General features: G+C 37.4%; 1 protein-coding gene across 1 annotated transcript in view; it reads right to left on the minus strand.

Annotated features, from left to right (window-relative positions):
* Positions 1 to 24,525, minus strand: part of CDK6 (cyclin dependent kinase 6) — a gene marked incomplete at both ends in the record, with an annotated part of 218,215 nt that extends 193,690 nt beyond the window's left edge. The window contains one exon of the mRNA XM_084230841.1: positions 24,293 to 24,525. Within this exon, the coding sequence (XP_084086967.1) occupies positions 24,293 to 24,525 (233 nt within the window). The remainder of the gene's footprint in view (positions 1 to 24,292) is intronic.
* Positions 24,526 to 24,864: the final 339 nt, after the last annotated feature.

The following is a 24,864-nucleotide window of genomic DNA, read 5'->3' on the forward strand; positions in this document are numbered from 1 at the left end:
AGGAATGTAGGGGGACCAAATAAGGGATCAGGAAAAAAATAATTATAATAAATTAAAAATACAAAATGAACAGGCAACAATAAATCAGAGACACTCTGCAGGGGAGGGGGAGGGAGAGGGATCAAAACAGGGGAGGGAAGAGCACAAGTGGCTATGGTGATGGTGCATGGATGAAATGGTGGTGGGAATTTTATAGGGATTATACCTGAGAGGAGAAAGCATGCATTGTACAAAAAGAAAGAACAATGTTTTAAATATTTATTTATCTAGAGGATATGAAAACACTCATTTTAAAAGATGTACGCATCCCTGTTCATTGCAGTGCTATTCATAAGTCAATGTATGGACACAACTTTAGTGCTGGATGAAATGTTAAAAACAATGTGGTACATACACACAATGGAATACTACTCATTTATTTAAAATGATAAAATTTTGTCATTTGTGATCACATGTACGGAACTTGAGGGTATTACACTAAGTGAAATAAGTCAGAAAAAGGAAAATACTGTATTATTTCACTTATGTGGAATATAAATAAACAAAACAATTGAACAAAAACAAAACAAAACAAAAACAAACTCTTAGAGAACAGATTGATGGTAACCAAAAGGGCAGGGGGGTGTGAGAGTGAAATGGGTAAAGTAGGCTAACCATATGGCAATGGATGGAAACTAGATTTTTGATGGTTATAATGATGTACATTATACAGATGTTGAATTACAAAGCTATACACCTGAAACTTATATAATGCTATAAACCAATGTTCCCTCATTAGAAATTTATTAGAAAAATGATAAATTCCATGTTAAAAAGCTAAACAATTGGAGACAATGAAGCAACCCTTAGTTTTTCAGGGATGCCCCCCCCCATGACTTTTTTTCATCAAAATTTACCAGTTTACTAGCATCATTATAAAAATATGCAATGAAGTGAAAAATAGATATGCACATGAAGAACCTTGAGGGAGAAGTGGGAAAAGTGAAAGAGAAATCTCAACTGCTTACCTTTTTCTTTCCTATAATCTGTCCTAAATTGATTACCACTTATCTACATAGACAGTTGGTTCATGTTTTAACATAACATGACAAGAATTTCTCTGTAACTAGATAATGGGTACAGGATACCATGTAAAACCAACCAACCAACCAACCAACCAAAAAACAAACAAAACCCAACAGGAATTTTATAATGTGACAGAAACTTTTTTTTTTTTTAATTTTTTTTTTAAAGATTTATTTATTTATTTATACAAGCACTGGGTACAGTCAGAAGAGCTGGAGGGTGAGAGAATTCACCAGAGCTAAAGCGGGGAGCAGAGCAGGCGGAAGGACCGAAGTACACTGCTGAGGGGAGCAGCGGGCGGCAGGAGAGGTCTGCGCACCATGTGGGACCCTCACCGGTGGCCGGTGGCCGGGGATCGAACCAGCGCTGCAGATGCTGCGGGCAGCTTCGCAACCCAGCGCTCAACCACTGTGCCACCAGGGAGGCCCAATGTGACAGAAACTCTTGCTTGCATGCTAAGCATGACAACTCTTTTATCCATACCTCTCTACTGTAAGTCCAAAAGTTGGATGAAGGTGAGATGAATTTACATCTTGTTCCCCACAACACACAGAACATAAACAGAAGAAAGAAATGTACATTTGTTTAAGTTGGGGAAATGGGTCAACGATTTAAGATAAGCCATACTGAGATTATAACTTTTACCAATTTGGAGTAAAAAATTTCTATGTTAATGCTATGTTACTCCCTTGTATTTTCAGGTGTGTTTTCTCCTGTATCTTAATTTCTTCTTTTGATCTGTATAGTCTAGAGATACAGTCTCAGAACCAGATTTTTTATTATTAATTTTTATCTTTCACTATTTCAAACCTTTAAGTAGTAATTTATTTCTCTAATTTGTTCTCTTTTCATTTTTTGAATTATTTTCTATTCTTTTTAACTATATACTTTCAGAATTTTCTCCTTCCAATAATTTTTCATTATTTTATTATCCATCTAACTCCTTGCTTGCCTTTCACTGCTACAATCTTAACTGCTTACCCTTCTCTTTCCTATAATCTGTTAAGTTTAAAGAGTGAAACTTTGTATCTAACCAAAAGATAACAGAGTTGATTTTGTTTCTTTCATAGACATGACCTCCTCTCACCTGCCATGAATAGTCAAACTGTATAACCAGGCAACATTTATTAACTATAATTCTCTAACAGCAGGCAAAATCAGTGTTGATCATAACTACTTTATAAATATTATAACAAAGCATAAATTGTGATATAATTTCTTAGTAATCAACAAAGTATTAAAATGGGTTTTAGTGCTAAATGAATTTTGTCATATTCTAATTCTTTGAAAATAGGACATAATGCTCAGAAGAGATAACTTTATTAACTAAGCTTTCTTCTTCAAACTAGAGTGCTTGATTCTTTAATTCTTCAATTACACAAGTTAACAAAAAGATTTCCCTATAAGTGTAAAAAAAATATTTAAAAATCTAGAAATTTTATGTGGTATTTTTCTTTTTTAGTGATAAGTAGAATTTCCTGCAGTCACCCGATACACAGAACACTTACTAAATATGCAGAAGATGAAAAACTACAAAAGGAATTAAAATGTTAGTTTCTGTATTACTGTGGGCAGCAGTAGAAGCTGGGAGTCTTAATCATAAGCTGCTAACTCTCAAGATTTCTATAGCAGCATCTCAGAAAACACACAAGAAAAGAAGCTGGTTCATTTGCTTTTTGCCAATATGTCATTGTTTTTACATTCTCCGTAATGATTTGTCATGCTTCTGAATGCTCTATACCCTAATGCTGAGTTGCCAAACAATTTTACAGAAATGTTTATAGAGTTGTCTGAACAAATGATTCACATTAAGCACCTTGTAGAAAGTAAATGGTGCTTAAAGCAATTTACTACTGATTGGACAGGTGTTCTGTCTGGCAAAAACTGGTTTTGTAAATTCTGTTTATCTTCTCCCATTATTTGCTTTTTACTTTAATAAACAATGGAGTGAAATTCTACGTTTAATTTTCCAATGGTCTGAAACTTTCTGAAAATCTTTGTTTTAGAATGAAGTTCTTCATGTAATTTCTCAAGTATTTTGAGGTTGGGTGGTTAGATGAACAATCAGAGCATAACCCATTTTCAGCTGCTAAGACAGTCAAATAAACAAAAAATATGTTTCTGAATGGAAGACATTCAAAAGAATACATATTACTGCATATTTTCAGTATGATTATGTAACAAGACGCCACTTCAAAGCTAACTTTTTGTTTGGTTTACATGTACAAAAAGGTCAGGGCTATGTTTTCTGTAGGAATAGTGCTTATTTGGAAGTGGTTTAAAGGGCCAGAAATTCTTGCAATTTTGAAGAATTGGTAAAGATGAAATTGCATAGAGGAACATTTAATAATAAATATTTGTGTTTTAAATACAGCGTTATTCTTACTATAATACACATACCTCATCACTGTAAACTGATTTAAAGGTTGAAGATTGTCTTTAATAATATTACTTCTAAGGAAACTATGTCTGGGAAATCCATAAATAGTTCAAAATTGTTCATAAAATTTTAAACGAAATGGTTGTCAACATGGATCAACTCTTAACCATGTCCCATAATTAATGTTATAGCAGCTCAGGAAAACAGGTAAAAATTAATTTAAGGTTTTCTAAAAATTTTCAAACTGTTTCATCTTTAGATGTCTCAGAATTAATAATTTTAGAGTCTAACAATTTTGGTTAGTTCTAAATATTAAAACTAATTAATAAAAGCAATCTGGTTTCACTAACATAGTGGGGTGTGCTCCAGACTATTTAGAAAGTAACATGGTTCTGGATAAATAAATCCATGATTTCCCTCCCTCATTTGGCCCCTTGGATGACTAAGCCTTCCTTAAATCCAAGTAGCTAACACATTGCAACCGTAGTTGGAATTTCATTTCCTCCATTCCTGCTCTAGTTATTAGAGTACACAGAAACAACACAAAAACTAAATGAACTGCAACAGCACTGCTTTAAATTGCAAGGTACGGAAATATTTATTTATAGAGCAGGGTCAAAGCTACTTCCTTTAGATTGTGAACATCTTAAAAATAAAAAGCATCTAATCTAGTTCAGGCTATAATGGTTCATACCTAATACCATTAATAAAATAAAAACAGAAAGAAAGGAATGATTTCTGATTTCAAATTTTTGATGAGGAAACTGAAAATTCCCCGAAATCCTCAATTTAAGCCAAGGTCATCGTTATTATTAGCCTGAATGAGGCTGCAAAGAGAAACCAGGAAGTGCTGAGTCATCGTAAACATAAGTGACACCATCATCAGCACTTCTGTTGTCAGATTCAAAGGTGAGCATACTTCCTTTGACCTGCCACTCTTCCTTCCTTTTCTCACTGGCCTAGGGGAGGTAATGAAAAGCTAAGTACCACAAACTGAAGAGCAGCATGAACCCTAAAAAAGAACACTATTTAACAGTCATAATTCCACATATGCATTTGTCTCTACATATGACTATTCAAAGAAATGACTAAAAATTTTTAATTAAAAAATGTATGGCATTTAGTCTAAGCAATTATATACCTCTAACTTCCCCTAATAAAAACTAGTTTCTTCCTCAAATAATTAGCAAGCCGTTGTCAGTATGTTGTTTATGTGTATTTAATTTCCCAGACAGACCTTAACAAAACAGTCATATCCAAACGATCTCTGCATGACTAAAAGACTTATAGACAGAAAAACTACATAATAACAGAAATAAAGCCTGGAATTGCATAACCTCCAGCAAGTCATTTAAATTCTGTGTGTCTGTTTCTTAATCTATAAAGGGGGAATAACCATCCTCCCCCAGACTCTACTACTGTGGCTATGAGAATAGGTATATAAACAGCATTTAAGAAGTAGACAACTGCCATGCAAACAGGGATGACACATTCATTATCTATTTCAAAACAAAGCAAAATCCGGGTACTTGGGCTAGCTTCCATGTAATTCATTAGAAATGTTTAATAATTTCATTGGATTTGAATGTTTAAATTGTCACTAGTGATTCAATTTAACCCGGGAACACTAATATTAGTACAGAGATAATATTTAGGGCCTCCCGGGTGGCACAGCCAGTTGAGCACAGTGCTTTGAAGCTGTCCGCAGGCTCTGCAGCACGGGTTCAATTCCCAGCCAGTCAGGGAGATACCACATGGCTCAGCAGACCTCTCCTGTCTCACCCACTGCTCCCCTCAGCAGTGTTTTCAGTCCGTCTGCCTGTTCTGCTCCCCTCTCTGTCTCTAGTGAATTCTCTCACCCTCCTGTGCCTCTGACCTGTACCCAGTTCTTTTATAAATAAAATAAATCTTAAAATAAAATAAAACTAAGTTTACAAATGTTTAAAAAAAAGGTAATATTCAGCATTAGTGGGTCATATAAAAGTATGCTTTTTTAAAAAAAGGCAATTATATATGAGAAATACCACAATAATACCTTAGTGAGGAAAAAGAAAGTGACAATCAGTACTCAGCATTTTCTTGCAGAATCCCCATAGGTCTCCAAACACCTTATTTAAATTAAACTTCAATCACCAGCACTTAAGTTTTACCACCCTATTTACTGTTACAGTTGTGATAAGTGAACAAAACAAACACAGCAAACATTACTTTTTTGGCAATTATTTTGTTGCAATGTAGTACAACATTCATTTATTATGGAAAAAATAAGCATTGTGAGCAAATCAGGGATTAAACTACTTTTACCATATAGACTCTATTACAAACATTCAGTCCCCAAACCCTAATTTAGTAGTGGCCATTGGTTCATTCCTTTACCATGTTTTCCTTTTTTTTTAATTGAAGCAACCTTTAATTATAACATTATGTAAGCTTTAGGTATGCATCACTGAGAATCAACTAATACATATGCACACACAGAGATATACATACAGACACTACTTTAGATAATGTAAGATGCAACTGAAAAGATTTGTGCTTTCCCTGCTGTGTATAAAAACAAAACAGGAAGGTTGCTTCTTGGTGCTTGACTCTTAAAAGGAAGAACAGATTAGGGTGACTTCCAGTGCACTAAGTATTAAAATTAAATGTGGAAATGATCCTAGCACCCTAAGATGGCAAAAGATGGGAAAGAATTCATGTGACAATGTAGCTCCATCAAGAAGCAAACCAGGTGCACATCTACTGTCTGCTCAGAACTTATTATCTATAGGGGAAGCCAGGCAGTGCTGGTAGATCCCCACTGGACTTTATTTTGTCCAAAAGAATGAAAGATGCACATATAATATTTTGAAGAGAACATTCCATGACAAAATTATTCTTCTTTCAAACATCCCAAGTAGTTGAATAGTTGTACCTCGCAGGAGAGGACGAGGCAGGATGGTAATAAAATATCTGCCAAGTGTCAAGCATGTAAGAGGAACCTAAATTGAGAAATATCATTTAGTATGTGTCCTAATTTCACAAATAAAGTAACTAGAGCTTAGAGAAACAAGCAAAATGTGGCAAAGTCTTACCATCTACTACCAAGTCTACTACCATATAGTAAAATGAGAATGTGAACTGAACACACATCTGACCTTCACTTTTACGTTATCAAGGGCCAATAAATAATAACTTGGTTGTATTCCCAAAGTCCCATACATATCCTCAAAGTTTTTATTTAAAATTTCACACTCAAACTTTTTAAGATGCCAGAATAGTATTTTTCCCAAGAATATTATATATTAAATTACTGAACTGTGGTTCATGAATTTGTTCATGGTTTGTCCAATGAGCACTAGGCCCCTGTTTAGTATTTTTAAAGACATATGTATGAAGTTGACGACAACCCACAATCAGCAAAATATATTTTCAACTGTCACACCAACTGGGTGATCAAATATTCTATCTCAGAAGTACACATATGTAAGATAACGGACTAGTGCTAGGGCTGCAGACTTTTGATGAAGCAATTTTCTTCTATGCAAACTATAACTGAATTCCTACCCTTGGTCTGCATCCCATGGTCTTAAGCTTTCTTAGCCACTCCTGACAGTGACGAAGAAAGCACATGCAATTCACAGTCGTTTACAATTTGGGGTTTTATTTCTACGCAAAAATGGGATAACTTTTCAGGACCTCAAAGTCCTTCAAGTCAATTTAGGGCAGCAATCTACCCTTGGCTGAATCAGTTTACTGGCATTACTAGGAAAATAACTATGAAAAGGAGATGTTAGTGAAAATCAAAGTTGTAGGAAAATTGAGAGGGAAAGAGAAAGGGAATCAATCCTACATAATACAGCTTGCCTCAAGGGAAAAAAAAAAAAAGTGCACCAAAGCTTTCTTCATTTTGGGCAGTTGGTTTTGTTCCCTAACTGCTCCCCCACATATCTAAGTGCAGTGAGTACATTCCCAACTCTACTGCCAAGTTAAAATGAAAACGTTCTCAGTCTAGAAATGATTGAGGTGGTTTTCTTTAATCAAATTAGAGCGGCCAAATGTTCCTTTCAAAGGTAACTGTCTACTCTGCAGCTGTATGCAAACTACCACATCAAATGTGAGGGAAAAAATAGCGATAGAATTGTGTCCCTTACAGTACAGCGCTGACTGCAGAGATGGAGAGACAAAAGCATCAGCACAGCTAAGAATTACATTCACAGTGAGCTTCCAGAAATATGCTGACTTCACAAACTGTGAACAATGTACTGAAACTTCCAGTATATAATTAGCTATTTTGGGGAGGGTAGAAACACGAGGGGAGGGGAAATTGCTTCTTAAAACAGCTAAGCAGCAATAGATACCTTGAGTCATTTACCCTGGTGACCAAAGCCTCAATGAGAAACATTAAAAGAGTGGCTGAGACTTCACGCATACAAAAATCTCATAGACCTTGCTTTTTCACTTCCTGTCTCCATCAAAAATACACCACAGTGAGTAATCTTGAGTATCCAACAAGCGTCAATTAAGCTTGTAATGATTCATTTACATGCAGAATTTATTCTTTTAAATCATCAGACATGGGAAATTCCTGCAAAGAACTCACTTGTAGTGGGGTTATTCTTTCAGTTTTTTTCTCTTTAAGAAAAATCTACTAACATTCCCAATGTTAAAACTGGTTATTGTATGTTGTGGGTTTATATTAGTTGTTGGCTTTAGGATGGTGTAGCAAATGCATGAAAATCTAAAATGACAATGAATTTAGATAGCCAGGTACAACAGGCAATGGAATGACACATTGTTTTTTCTAAATTTACAGCTCCTCTCCAGATGACAATAGTGTCACCCAAATTAAGGAATGCAGCATAAATAGAAGAGAAGCTTATTTTTCCAAAAGCAGCATTCCTTAAGCTTTTCTGCTCCTGGTGAAATCTGCAGACACTTCCTCAGGTCAGACTACTCCCTTGGACAGACTGCTAAATTACAGCTCATGAGCAATTCTCAGGTCACTAACTTGAGCTCCACCCTTCTCCACTAGTAGGACAATTAAAATAAAGAAATAATGACATTTTAATTATTCAAAAATTTGAGAAATACATTAGATAGACTTCCATTTTAAAAATGGCAGACCCAACACAAACATTTGCCAACAGTCTTTTCTCAGACAGTGCTGAAGTAAAAGAAAGAAACCCTTGAGTCCAAAAGGGTGTCCCTAAAAATTGAGAGGATTTAGTAGATTTTATGGACGATTGAAAATAAAGCTGATGGGATGAAATTGGTAAAAGTTACCAGAAAGACAGCAGTCTCCTAAGTGGAGAATATATACTGTACTGTATGCGGGATATTAAGAAAATACCACGTATTTATAGGTATTTTAACTCTTCACTTAAAAATCAATTATTTTTACTATAATTTGATATGAACATTTCTATCAAATTACACAAAAATGTTTGACAGATGTATGTAATATGTATAAGTCCGTGAATAGCTCAAATATTTTCACTGGAAGGCAGGCTAGTATCCTAGGGACTATAGAGGAACCAGGAGCCAGCAGGTGTGATAAGAAAGGAAGAGAGAAATGCAGCCCAAGCAGAGGAGTCAAACCAATGTGGGTACCAGGTAACCAGCCATACCAGTTAACATATACATTACCATCCCATACCTAGGACCTTGAGATAAAACCTTTCTGATGGCATTTGGGCATTTCTCCACATCCTTATAGTTTCTCCATTTATGCAAAAGTAAAGCCTAATAAAGTCTTCCTAATCCACCCTAACACACTATACTACAAAAGACTCCCAGAAATTTTACTCAGAAATGAGATCTAGCAGGAAAGAAAAAGTCCTATTTAACAGTCATACCAGCTATCTAGTTTTTACAAAAACTAATCCCACCTGGCATAAACAACTAGAAACTAGACAAGTGTATGAAACAAGACTACAGGTAGTCTTTTTCAGATACAAGACTACAGGTAGTATAGGACTGTGAGGTCTGAGAGAAGGGAAACAAGGGGAGTCCTAGATTTCCTTGACTTTCTACTTGAAGGCAATTTCCAGACCACAGGCACAGGAAAGAGGACTCAAAATAGGCTTATAGTCTCACTGAGTAGGTAATGCTCAGAGTTGAGTAGACAAGGAAATCAAGAGTACCAAGGAAGAGCTACACAGAAAAAAGAGCACCAAAGACCTGCAAAGGACTTATTGTGTCCTTTCCTGAATATCAGTGTGCTCATGTGGAACTACATGAGGCCAGACAAAAAATAGCTTCTGAGAGAGAACACTTACCAGTAAGTTGTAAACTGAATGATTCCTAGAGTTCACAAGGGGCAAGGAATCTTTTCAGCCTCCACCAACCAACGAGAGATACCACAAAAAGGTAATGCATTAGTGGTGGGGTAAACCAGCCCTTAAGAAAAGACTAGGTCTTCTCCCCAGCAAAAAAAAAAAATCTTAAAATATTTGTTTTGAGATAGTGATCTGAACCACAAGTAACTTTAGTGCCCATTATAACAAAGTCCAACATTCTTTAAAGGAACAGAACAAAATCCAGTAGTTACAATGTTTGGCACCCAATAAAAAAGCGTAGCATGTAGACATACAGAAAATTGTAATCCATAACTAGAAGAAAGATCAGTCAATAGAAGATGACCATGAAGTGACAAATTATGGAATAACACACAAAGACATTAAATCAACTATTGTAAATATCATAAATGTGGTTAAAGACTTAAACGAAAACACAAACATGATAAGGGGAGAATGGGAAATATTTTAAAAAGAATCAAATAAAACACATATCAAGGTAGACTATATGGACTAAAACAAGTCTCAATAAATTTTAAAAGAATTAAAATATTACAGAGCTGCTCTTCAATCACAAGAGAATTTAATCAGATAAAAAGATATGTGGAAAATCTTCTACACGTATGGAAATTTAAAAGTCAAATTTAAATAAGAATAAATTACCAAAATAAGGCTGAAATTTTTTGAATCAATTGAAAATGGAATCACAATTATCAAAATTTGCGGAAAGCAAATAAAACAACAAACACTTACACTGGAAGAGAAAAAATTAGAAATCAATGATCTAAGTTTCAGTTTTAAGAAGTTAAAAATAAGAACAAACCGAACTCAAGTATGAAAAGGAAATAAAAATAAAAGTAAATATCAAAGAAAAAGCAGCAAAATGAAAGGGGAAATTAATAGAACCAAAAATTGGTTTATCAACAATAAAACTGGCAAAACTCTATGTGTATTATCAATAATAAAAAAAAAAAGCGGGGCCTCCCTGGTGGCACAAGGGGTTAGCACTGCGTGGTCCACAGCCTCTGCAGCGCAGGTTTGATCCCTAGCTGGCCAGAGAGAAACCCACATGGTGAAGCAGACCTCTCCTGTCTCGCCTGCTGCTCCCCTCAGCAGTGTATTTCGGTCAGTCTGCCCGTTCTGTTCCCCACTCCATCTCTGGCGAATCCTCTCACCCCCTGTACCTCTGGCCTGTGCCCCAGCTCTTGTATGCATAAATAAATAAATCTTTAAAAAAATTTTTTTAAAAAAACAATTTAAAAAAAGGGGAGAACACACAAATTACCAACATCATTAATGAAAAGAAGGGACATCTTCACAGATTCTATAGACATTAAAATGAGACATGACAAAAGATAAAAATTTACACCAAGGAACTCAAAATTTTAGATAGAATATTCCAATTGGTTGAAGAACACACTTTACAAAAAGTGACTCAGCCTATATGTCCCCATGTCCATTAATGAAAGAGAATTCATAGTTAAAAAAACCTTCCCATAAAGAAAATGCTAAGCCCATATAATTTCATTGTAAGTTATATTAAACATACAAGAAGAATGTAACACTAATATTATACAAACCTTTCAGAAAATAAAGGTAGAAACACTTCTCAACTAACTTTTTAAGGCTAGCATCACCTCCAAACCAAAACCTGAGACATCATGAAAAAAAATAATAGAATATTCTTCATGAAGATGTTCTCAGCAAAATTTCAGCAGACAAAAATTACAAAAACAATTTCAAAAAAAGAACAAAGTTCTTTTTCATATATTATGTGATTTCAAGAACTATTTAAAACTACAGTATTCAAAACAGGCATTAGCGAAAGGACAGATATATAAATCAATGGAACAGAACAGAATTGAGAAATAGTTCCAAATTTATGTGGTCAACTGCTTTTTGACAAAGATGCCAATGTAATTCAAAATAAAGTGAGCATATTCTCTTCAATAAATGGTGCTTTTAAATTAGCTAGAAATCCATGTGGGAGAAAAAAATTAACCTAAAATCTTACTTTAGTCACATGAAAAGATTTTAACTTAGGGCCTCCCCAGTGGCGCAGCGGTTGAGTGCTGGGTTGCGAAGCTGCCCGCAGCCTCTGCAGCACCCGTTCGATCCGGCTGCTCCCCGGCCACCAGAGGAGGGTCCCACATGGCGCGCAGACCTCTCCTGCTGCCTGCTGCTCCCCTCAGCAGTGTACTTCGGTCCTTCTGCCTGCTCTGCTCCCCGCTCTGGCTCTGGTGAATTCTCTCACCCTCCTGTGCTTCTGACTGTACCCAGTGCTTGTATAAATAAACAAATAAATAAGTCTTTTTTAAAAAAAAAAGATTTTAACTTAAATAGTATCTTAGACTTAAAGCAAAAGCAAAAACTATAAAATTCTACAAGAAAACATGAAAAAAATCTATGGGGTAGGCAGAGCTTTCTTAGTATATAGAAGTAAGTACAAACCATCAAGGGAAAAAAATGATAAATTAGACTTTGAAAAATTAAAATCTCTTTGAAAAACATTAAGACAAAGAAAAGACAAGCTAAAGACCTGGAAAAACTATGTGCAATACATATGTCAAAAAAAAATTCAGAATTATGTATACAACTCTTACAATAAGATAACCCAGTTTTTAAAAATGGTCAAAGTATTTGACACCTCAAAAGGAGGTATCAGAATGACCAGTAAGCAAATGAAAAGATACTCAATAACATTAGTCACTAGGTAAGTGCAAATTATCACCGTAATGTTCTATCAATTCACACCTAATATAGAATAACTAAAATAAAAAAGACTGACAATACTAAGAACTGAGTTGGCTGCAAGTAAAATGCAAACTTCATATAACTACTGGTGGAAAAGTAAAATGGTACAAGAAATTTGAACAAGTTTGGCAGTTTCTTTAAAAATTTCACACATATGTGCAATACAAGCTAGTACTACCTCTAGGTATCTACCCATATGAAATGAAAGCATAGGTCTTATCAACACAAAGACTTCTACATGAATGTTCATAGTATCAGTATTTTTAGTAGCCCCAAACTGGAAGTAACAAAAATAACCATCAATGGATGAACAGAATATAAGAACCATGGACAATTCATACAATGTGCAAGAATGAATCACTGATAGTATTTCAGCAACATGAATGAAGGTCTGAACAAGTATACTCAAAAAGGGTATAACATTAAAAGGTGATATAGAGAAAGAAAAGAAAATTCAAATATCTGGATTTTAAGAAAAAAGGAATCCTTTGATTTCATGGGGTTATAACATTGGACCTGCATAGGAAGAAATCGAAAGGTCTACTATTTGGCCCAGCATCATTTCTCAGACATCATGGAACAAAAAATGTCTTCATTGTGATTTCCTGAGCGTAAGCAAATGGTTAAGTTCCTAAATAGTGGGGTAATTTACTAAATATCAATATTAAACATAAAAATTATTTTAATAGGAAAAATATAATTACTTTAAATTAAAAACTATACAAAACTCTTCTGGAATTCCAGTGACAATTTGCAGCATACCTGACAATTAACTAGGTATGCTGACATTTCCTTCCCTTTCTATTCTGTTCTATTCTATTCCTCCCTTTTTCCTTCCTTCTCTCTCTCCTTTCTCCTTTTCATTCCTTCCTCTTTCTCCTCCTCCTCATTTTATAATTGGCCATGACCAGGTTATGTCATGACACTTTGATGGGCACAAACAACTAATCTAAACAGAGAAGGAAGGTACTTGGAATAGTAACACCAAGTAGGGGTACTGAGGCAAGGTTCATGATGGGACTGGCCACTGGGCCCCACTGGTAAGGACAGCTATAGCCATTTACACAACAATTTTATAGCTTATTTTAAACTCTAAGAAAATCTGTGACAATCTTGTTTATAAAATTTCCCATCCCAGAAAATCTGGTCATGTCTTAATATATCTAAATCAACCCTGCTATGAATGATATCCCACTAAAAATATTATTTCATATCATCCATGTAACATTATGTTCATAATTCAGTGAAACATTCCTGGAAGAATCAGCTTATAAGTACAATATTTTTCAGTGTCCAATATAGTTGCTAATCACTAAAATATTCAATTTAAGTCTTATTTCCTAACTTAGAATTCAGTTTACTATAAAACCCTAAAGGAGTTTAAAAGCGACACAAATGGGGCCTCCCCGGTGGCACAGTGGTTGCGCTCTGGGTTGCGAGGCTGCCCGCGGCCTCCGCAGCACCGGTTCGATTCCCCGGCTGCTCCCCAGCCACCGGAGGAGGGTCCCACATGGTCCGCAGACCTCTCCTGCTGCCCGCTGCTCCCCTCAGCAGTGTACCTTGGTCCTTCTGCCTGCTCTGCTCCCCGTTCTGGCTCTGGTGAATTCTCTCACTCTCCTGCGCTTCTGACTGCACCCAGTGCTTGTATGTATAAATAAATAAATAAATCTTAAAAAAAAAAAGCAACACAAATGAAATATAATAGAAAAATAACTTGTCTAATAGAATTAATAGAAAAATAACATGTCTAAATTTTGGAATTGATTTACATTTCTTTCCTGTCAATTGTCAAAATTACTGCAAAATAAAGAGTACTCTTTAGTCACAGTTTAACTATTCACTAAGTCAGTTATTCAACAACTATTCAACTACATGTCAGACACTATTCTAGATACTGAAGATAAAAAAATGAACAAAACAGACAAGAATTCTTCCCCCGATAGACCTTATATTCAAAGGGCAAATACATATTCTATATTAATGCATGCACTACTTCAACAAATACTTGAGTGTTAGGCACAATAGACAATGTAAAGTTGGTTAAAATCAAGTCCCCAAGAAAAAGCAACCAGATGATTATGCCACTTTATTAAGGAATTAAAAGAATGATACTTGGTGCTTAATTATTCAACAAGCATTGGTTGAGGACTTTGTAAATACGCTAGAATTTTCATCTAGTTTCAGATTTCGTTGTCTAAGAAACTTAGATCCTACCCCAGGTTCTCTCACAGTATTATAGCTTCAACATTACATCACTTACCCATACCTCAGCTTAGTTCATCTTCCGCCACCTTACCTTTCAATGACAGTGTGATCTTCTCAGATCACAGACACCTCTTTAGACCATTCTCCCTCTAGCTCAAGTATGATTCACCTCTTAATTTCAACAACTAAAATGAAGGGGGGGGATTATGCCATTTTTCATAAACAAAGATGTTACTCCTGACTTATCTCAAAAGTCTTGTTTTTCTTGATTTTTAATTTTCTAGAAATTGATACCGCTGAGTCAACCATGTTCTTATATAGTTCTTTTTGAGCTCAATTCCATCACTCTGACTCAACATTTAAGAAGCTGAAAGTAATGTCTCTGAATACACCTTTTTCCTTTGTAAAACTAAGTGGCTTAGTTGAAAACTCAACTAGCATCTTTTTTTAATGTAAATCTCTTTTTTTTTAAAGATTTATTTATTTATGCATGTAAGAACTGGGGTATAGGCCAGAGGTGTGGGGGGGGTGGTGAGAGGATTCACCAGAGACAGAGTGGGAAACAGAACAGGCGGGTTGACTGAAATGCACTGCTGAGGGGAGCTGTGGGCGAGTCAGGAGAGGTCTGCTGTACCATGTGGGTCACCTCCCTGGCCAGGGATCAAACTCATGCTGCAGTGGCTGTGGACAGTTTCATAGGTTGCATTTTAACCCCTTGAACCACCAGGGAGGCCCCTCAACTAGCACCTTTGACCATGTTTTAGTCTAATGAACTAGCAGATAGGTAAATTAGCATTTATTAAATCCCAAGAGCTTAAAATTATGTGTAATGATGGCCAAGATGTTACAGCTTTTCTTTTGTGCCTTAAAACGTGTGTTGTTTCAAAAAGGGATGCTGTGTCAGTTCTTTAAGGGGGCTTACACAATTCAAAAACACGTCATGATTAGCACCACACATCCCTCCTGAACCAATTTCTAAATCTGTCTCTTGGATTATTATAACTTGACAAGAAAATATCTTTTTACCCAAGTCTAGTTAATAACTTAAGTGATTCTACATGGCTGGAATGTAGATGACATCATCTAAAATTCCCAACTCAGAGAATCTCTTGGTTTCCACTAAAAAGTTTTAAAATGTACTAATGCCAATAACCTGAAGTTTAAAAGTCTGCCCTTCAAATGCAAAGTCTTCTGATTTTCTTGTTCTGTGGCTGAATATAGTTCCCAACTGTAATTTATACCTTGTAAAAACAAAGCAACTTAAGAAAAGTAAAATGTTTATACTAACCATAGGAATACCTAAAACAAAAATTATCAGATTACTTAGCAATGAAACAAAGTCAAGGAAAAAAAGGGGGGGGGTCCTTTATTATAGGTTAGTGGTCCAAAGAGAACTGCTTCCTTTATGTGGATAGAAGCTCTCAGTGACACAGTACACTGTCCTTATCAGTTTTGACCAGGTGTTCTCAGTAGCACCCACAACAAATCCATTCATGAATAGGCCAGAGCATTGAGTAAACCCAGGGCCAATTACCAATACTCTGTATAAGATTGCATTTTAATATAATTACTATCAATCCAAAATACATCTTTTCAGAAATACTCAAATCCATCCAAATTTTACACGGCGTGTGTGTGTGTGTGTGTGTGTGTGTGTGTGTGTGTGTGTGAGAGAGAGAGAGAGAGAGAGAGAGAGAGAGAAAGAGAGATAAAGTATTACCAACCAGTAATACAGGCATCTATGTACTTGTCAATTTCTTCCATGAGGAATCTGTTTTGTTACTAATACCTTATTAAGTGTGTGTATTTGATTTCCATATATATAACTCTTTTGATCATAGTACCTCTCTAAGGTGAAAAGAATAAGGATTCCTGTTCTATTGTGAAGAAACCCACAGCCAAGAAATATTAAGGTCACTTTGTTAATAATAGAGGAATCAGGACAGAATCAAAGTCTTCTTACTCCTAGTCTATAACTAGGAATATTTTAAAAACTTATTGAAAAAATTTTGAATTTATGCAACTGAATAGAAAATAGTACAACAAATGTCCACAACTCAATGATCAGTGTGCTTCATTAATACCCTATTTTGAACCCATTCTACATCTAGTATGATTTTAGAAATAAATATTTTAAGATGTGGTTACAATCTAATCACTATTAATCACATATAACAAGATAATTTCTTTTTCTTTCTTTTTTTTTTTTGGTGGGACTCTCGCCGAGGCCAGGAAACGAACCGGTGCTGCAGAGGCTGCGGGCAGCCTCGCAACCCAGCGCTCAACCGCTGCGCCACCAGGAGAGGCCCAACAAGATAATAATTCTTACAAGGCTACACATATTTGTCTTTATTCACCGATATTTATTTTGGGCTACATAATGTCAAGCAACATGCTAAGGGCTTGGGATACAGACAACACAGACCCTTCTTTCAGGGATCTTATATTCAACTGCCCTGTGGGTATGATCTCATGAGTGTACATTCATGTTTGTACACACACACACACACACACACACACCCTAACCATGTGTGTCGTGAAGGACTAGAATTAGTTCAGGCTGGGAGAATACTTCCTTACTAAACCTACCAGTTTGTCCAAGTGGATTCCTAATTCTCTGTACAAAAATTATGAGTACAAGATAAATTTGAATGGGATTCAGAATACTGATATCCTTTTGGAAATTTAAGGGGGTCTTACTTAATTCTGTTCTTCCTCATAGTTTTTCCAGTATAGAAAGCCAACAATGTTAAAATTAGGGGGAAACAAAACAGAAATAAAATCATTCAAGCAATTGATCAAAACATATTTATAATACCATACATTCTTATATCAAAAAAGGCTCCAACTATTGTACTTCCAATTTTTATTGAACTTGTTCACATTCCCCTGTGGTTCTTAGAAAACAACTCTCTCTGATCAGCCTGCTCAGCAGACAATGACTGTCTAGATCGTCACCCAAGTGGTGACCTTTATGTAGACAAGCTTCTGATCAACTACCAGTGCTCATTTTCAGGGCCCTTCAATGAAATCCAACATTAAACCTGCTACCTTCTCCTATTACTAATCCTACAGTACCCAAATTTCATCTCTGCCATGTTCTACTACACTAGGAAGCTCACAATTAATTTCCTTCCCATGAAGACAGAGCAGCTCACATGAACCAGCAATAGTTTGATTAGTTCTTCAAGAAGCATAAGTAAGGAATATTTGCTCTTGTATTTGGAAGTTGTTACGCTAATTTACAAAGTGTTATCATGTTTATTTCATTAAATAGGAAGTAAATGCCAGAGCCACATTATGTAGCAGTTCATTTTCCAGACAACTACCAAACATTTAGTTTTTTCCTATAGCTCTTTTTGTTAAAAGTGAATTCGGTATTATTATTTAGTTATGTAAGTGCCTAATTTACCTGTACTATTATTTAACTATATTTAAAGTATCGTGGTTATGTACCCAAATTCTTTTAAAAAAATCAATGGGGCCTCCCTGGTGGCACAAGGGGATAAATCTCAGCACTCTCAAGCTATCTGCAGCCACTGCAGCATGAGTTCGATCCCCGGCGAGGGTGCTAACCCACATGGTGCAGCAGTCCTCTCCTGTCTTACCCAAGGCTCCCTTCAGCAGTGTATTTCAGTCGATCTGCCTGTTCTGCTCCCTACTCTCTCACCACCCGTACCTCTGGCCTATACCCCAGGTTTTTGTATGCATAAATAAAATAAAATAGATCTAAAAAAAAAAAAAAGAAATCAATGGAATAATTGTCACACTTTTTTTTTTAATAAAAATACTTCAGTAGGGTATACTGCAGAATTCAGTAATTTCCTGAATTGATACATTATTTATTCCTAGCAAACCATCACCTTTGTCTACATATAGCTCATTTTTTTAAAACTAGAAATCTACTCATGTGATGTTACTGCTTTCATCAAACAAACAAAAAGAATTTTTAAAAATTGCTACTTAGATTTTAGGAACAAGTCAACAAAATGAAAATGGCATTAAAAGGTAAGTTATTTGACCTCTGGGCTTTAGTTTCTTATAACATAGGGCTCAATGACTTCTAAGGGTCTTCTTGCCCTAACCCATGAGTTTACAATGTCAGATGTTTTATTCCAGGGAATCTTTAATAGTAAGCCTTTTTTTTTTTTTTAGGATAATTTGTTTTTATATTCATTTACCCATGTCTTAAACATAGGAAAGTACCCCAAAAGATATTTAAGTATATACAAGTTTCCCTCTTTTAAACCAGTCTCTCCTTGATAGAGAAATTCTAATAATTCCACATTGATAATAGTAATGTAAAAAAAATACAAGTGAAATGTCAAAAATTTAGCATTACCAGATTCTTTTGCAGGAATGAGGAACAGGCAGAACATCCATCCATTGTGAAAATGTTTATTTACTAAATAACCTTGATATACTAGAAAATTTTTAAGGAACTCAAAGAATGAAAGACTAAACATATTTTTATTTTATTTATTTTTTAGATTCATTTATTTTTATGCAAGAACTGGGGTACAGGGCAGAGGCACCGAGGGTAAGGGGATTCACCAGAGACAGAGCAGGGAGCAGAACAGGCAGACGAGGAAAAGCACTGCTGAGGGGAGCAGCGGGCAAGACAGGAGAGGTCTGCCACCATGTGGGAATCTCCCTGGCCGGCCAGGAATCGAACCCATGCTGCAGAGGCTGCGGAGAGCTTCACAGCGCTGCGCCACCAGGGAGGCCCTAAACATATTTTTAACATACTGAAATGTAAAGAGATTTAACCTCCTGCTTTTCTTGCTTTCACTGAAACAAATCCTAACAAATGTATTATTTACCCATAAAAATAACACTTTTTTCAGAAGCATTTCCATGAACTAACCACCTAAGGACTATACATTCTGTTGTATCAAACAATATGCCTTGTTTCTTCTACTCTATTAAGGATTAGGTTTTCCTAGAGGAAATCATATTTTTATTCTCTTTTTAGGACACATATTAAGATTTTTAAGAAGAGAAAAGTGAAAAATTCTCCTTGAGTAGTCATTGAGAAGTATGGATTTTTCTTTTTTTAAAAGCAATATTAAATATACAAATAATAATTTAACATATTTAGACGTCAGAAGTTTATTCATTGAAATGCCATGAGTTTGAGTTTGCTGAATAAGTACTTGAAGAAGTACTTTCACTGATACACTAACAAATTTAATCCCTGGGGATGACATAGATAGCACATACCTGTATCTCTCTAACACCACCAAATTATCATGTATCAGGGTTATGGTGATCATCTTAATCCTTCAAACAAAATTACTCAAGGGGAGTAGCCAGGTATGATTAACCCAGCCTCTTTCCCAGCACATAGGCCCACAGTTTCGAAATAATAGGTCCTTCCTAAAACTTTGCTGAAGAAATGTAACTCAAATGCTGATGCATATTAGTTACATGTCAGTGTCTGCTTATGTATACCTACTTGTATGTCCCTAAGGTGAAATTTAATCTTCAAAAACCTTTTGATTCATTAGCATTTTGGTTATCTCACCTATTCAATCAGCAAATTCCTGATAACCAAGTTATCACAAGTTTCAGTTGCTCCATAAAACTGGTTAGGTTAGGGGCCTCCTTGATGGTGCAGCACTGAGTTCCATCCCCGGCCAAGGAGGTGACCCACATGGCACAGCAGACCTCTCCTGTCTCACCCGCTGCTCCCCTCAGCAGTGTGTTTCATTAGATCTGCCTGTTCTGCTTCCCATTCTGCCTCTGGTGAGGCCTCTCATCCCCCATATCTCCGGCCTGCGCCCCAGCTCTTGTATGCATAAATAAATAAATCTTTAAAACAAAAAAACCCCAAAAATACTGGTTAGGTGAAATGCAGCAAAACAAGTTAATGAAAATAAAAAGTGAATTTTTGAAGAGAAAAAAGGACTGTCCATTCCATTACAAGGTAAATTCTAGAAGAATAGAGACTTTTTAGACTGTTCATAGCTGTATCTCCAGCTTCCAGTAGTGTTCGCACATAGTAGATTCTCAATAAATACATGGTAAACAGGCGGCTGGCAAAACATGTTATTATTTAACCTATCTATATATATTTAGTTCAAGTTTTAAAACAAGTTTCACTAGTGGGGTGAAGAAGTTCCAATTTAGGACCTCCCTGAAGGCGCAGTGGGTTGAGCGCAACACTGTGAAGCTGTCCGCAGCCTCAATTCCCGGCCGGCCGGGGAGATTTCCACATGGCGTGGAAGACCTCTCCTATCTCGCCCGCTGCTCCCCTCAGCAGTGTATTTTGGTCAGTCTGCCTGTTCTGTTCCGCACTCTGTCTCTGGTGAATCCTCTCATCCTCCTGAGCCTCTCACCTATACCCCAGCTAGTGTATAAATAAAATAAATCTTTAAAAAAAAAAAGTTCCAATTTAGGTTCCTATAGAAGTCTGATTCTGACAAAGTCCAGGATTTAGGATTTCCAACTGTAAAATAAGAGTAAACTTACATACCGGACGCTGAATGGCTGCTCAAGCCTGGGCCTGGGCTATATCAAGTGCAGGTAAGCAAGAATTTCAAGTCATTATCCCTGTGCACGCAGGCAGTGTCAATGCCAGCAATGAGAAGTCAGCTTTTCTGGCAAACCCATCAAAATTAAAACAAACTTTTGAAAAAAACTAATATGTTTATTATGCTCCTTCAAGCTTACAGGTTTAATATCTGTGGGAAGAGCCTATAATTATGATCAATTACTTATGACTTGAAGGCACTTATATAGCCATCTGCCCTTTTAAGAAAGCCTTTAAAGAACCAGCCACAGAACTGTAAAACTGATCCTGTAAAGCAACAATAAATCACAGGTTGGGGGTCCAACTTTGACAACTCTCCCTTGGAAAGAAAAGAATTGTTATCACCTGTCCTTGATTTCCTAACCCAGCATGAACAAATATCAGCAACCTGTGAAACTGAGAATTCCTAATCTAGCTAAGCAAATGTTGGGGCTGACGGTTGCCCAAAGGCAGAGGTGGATAAAAAGAAAAGGGAAAGAAAGAAAAAAGGACAGAAGATCTATAACTCATGAGAATGATATCATCAATGATTTTCTTAAGATCACTGAATTTCATGTCATATGATTGATGGTCTTTTCTGATAAATTACAAGCTAATTATATTCAAGTAGTTTCTTGGTTCCAGAGCCTGTAAAGTCTGGATTTGAGTATGATTTGTTCTATGGAAAAGGTCTGGTGAACTGATGTTTTCCTCTGCAGAGAACTTGCTCCAAGGCAAGGGCCCCACTAATTCGAAGATAAATAATACTTGGGGACATCTAAAGCACTTTTATAGGGCCTCCCTGATGGCACAAGGGATTAAGCCGCAACCTATCAAGGCAACCGCAGCCACTGCATCAGGAGTTCGATCCCCGGCCAGGGAGAAACCCACATGGTGCAGCAGACCTCTCCTGACTGGCCCGCTGCTCCCCTCAGCAGTGTATTTCAATCAATCTGCCTGTTCTGTTCCCCACTCTGTCTCTGGTGAATCCTCTCACCCCCACCCGCACCTCTGGCCTGTACCCCAGCTCTTGTATGCATAAAAATAAATCTTTTTTTTAAAAGCACTTTTATATCTACAAAATGCTTTCATACCTATTTAGTTTCTCCTCACAACTCATGAGAGGTTGTCATCATCACTACTCAAAATGTAAAAATTTCAGAAAACAATTTATAAGTATAGCCTTCAGAAATTTCCTAGTACAGAATCCAAGTCCTGGGTCAGTTAGAAATCTCTAAAAACACATCAATCTCAAGAGGATAAATCAAGAGAATAAAACATATTAGCCAAAATCTACTAGCAAAATGGCAAAAACAACCTCCCTCTGTTACAAGAATAGACTGTGCTTTGTAAAGGCGAGTGTTACACAGGAGTGACTCTAACACCTCTATTTTGGAAAGCCATTTATTTACGCACATGATAATCACCCTCAACTGGACAGTCTCCACAGGTAACAGATAAAATATAACAAGAACTTTGGTCCTAAAATTCTAGTGGTGAAATCCATCCTTTGGGAATTGCCTAGCTGACTGCTCTAGGAAGATGTACCCTTACTTTTTCCCTCCAAAATCACAAAGGCCACCCCAAAGGGATTTTGTTGTTTTCCAACAGACACACATACCAAAGGTAATCTATTGCTTTTATATATAATACCATCTTTCTAAATGCACACTCTTGTGGTATCATTATCTTTTGTCCCTCTCTCCTTTAATGGCCAAAGTAGAGGTATAATGGTGTCCAATCTTTATAGCCATTTACTACCCTATTTATGTATTTATGATTCTTTGCTGCCTTCTAGCCTGCGTCTAACTGTGTCAGGAACAAAGCACCACACAAATCACCCAGCCTGGGATAAGAGGAGACAAGTTAAAACCTCCCAGGAAGATTCTGTAGACACTTAGGCTCCCTGAGTCCATAGAGGGTTTGGTATTTCAAAGGTCAGTCTTGGGTCTCTCCACTTTGATGACTAATGTTAAATTGTTTGACTTTTTACAAAAATATTTAGCTGTGTCTATTTACATAATTTCACCCACAGTGCACATAGTAGGCACGAATTTGTTGAACAGATATTCTAAACGCAGGAGAAGACCCCCACCTCCTTTTTCTAACAAATCTTCCTAGGAGTTGAGAAAGGTAAAACCACATCCCAATTTGCAGAAGTTTCTGTGCATACCTTTATGACTTAAGCTATGCATTTGTTTAAAAAAACAAAAGGATGACACACCACACAATATCAACCACACAACAGGGGAATTCCAAGATCTTACTAGAAAAACACCACACTCCTAAATTATATACACTTTCACACTGGTTACCACCCAGAAGAGGCTATTTTCTGCACTCACTCCACAACGCACAGGGAAAGCAAGGGTATAACATTCAGAATCTACAAATTTCGTATCTTGGACTCACATGTAACCCGTTGGAGAAGTAGTTTAAGGGCTGTGCTAAAGACGCACATAAAATAATAGACAAATAGGCAACATTTTTGGAAGAAATTTTATACACTATTTGAAAACAGGCATCAACACTGCAGTCCTTAGCTCATCAGGAATTCATATCATTATGCAACTTTAATAAAGAGAAACTGCGGCTGTGATTGGCAAAAATATTATTTAAAGTTTCTTTATTAAGAAAAAATCTTAATACTAGGCTCCACCAATAAGGTTTTGTATTAATCATCATCTCATCCTGCATTCTCACTCACTCTCAAATTCCTCAAAAATTCCCCAGTGACCAGAAAATAATATGCGAGGACTGGCGAAGTGTCTCATGATGCCTTATTCTGTCCATTTAAAAGGACCCCTTTCAGGGGAGAGCAGGGAGACAAACACTTGTAACTTGCACAGTGTTACACAGCAGCGAGGGAAACCAGCGCAGGTCACATTTTCTGACTTGTGTTTCTCCTCATGGTGTTTCTGGTAAGGTCACCCGCTCTGGCTCGGACGACAAAACTCAGTCTCATTCAATAAGGTGAATCTCGCCGCGCCACCCCAGCAGCGAACCTGCGCGCTACCTTCCCGGGCCCTGGAACGCCCGGGCGGGCCCTCCCCCGGCGCGCGACCCCCGACGGCGCGGGCACCACTCCTGGCTCACCTGACCACATTGGGGTGCTCGAAGGTCTCCAGGTGCCTCAGCACCGCCACCTCGCGGATGGTGGAGAGCGGCATGCCCTCCTCGCCGGTCTGCACTCGCACGCGCTTCAGAGCCACGAACCGGCCTCCGTTCTTCAGGTCCCGGGCCTTGAACACCTTTCCATAGGCGCCCTCCCCGATCTCCGCCACGCACTCATACTGCTGGTCCGCTCGGCTCAGGCCGTCCTTCTCCATGCCGTCCGGACGCGGCCGGGCGCAGCGCCGCTGGGGCGGGCGGGGGGCGCGCTCCGATCGCTCGCGGCCGCCGCGAGCCTCCTCCTGGGCTCCCCGGCCCGCTCCCTCGCGCCTCGGAGCTCGGCCTAACTCTCCCTCACCTCCGCAGACTCCTGCGGTCCGGCGCGCTCGTACTCTCGCGGCTGCCGGGGCTGGATGGAGCGACCTCCCCGCGGGCGGGCGCAACCCTGTACCGCCGCCTCCGCGAAACTCCGCCTGCCGAGTCGCCGGGGAGCGAGCCGATCCCTCCTCTTTCCTCAGCGAAGCACAGTCCTCTGCACCGACACTGCGATTACATGC

The sequence above is a fragment of the Talpa europaea genome, assembly GCF_964194135.1.
Source record: "Talpa europaea genome assembly, chromosome: 3".
Lineage (NCBI taxonomy): Eukaryota > Metazoa > Chordata > Mammalia > Eulipotyphla > Talpidae > Talpa > Talpa europaea.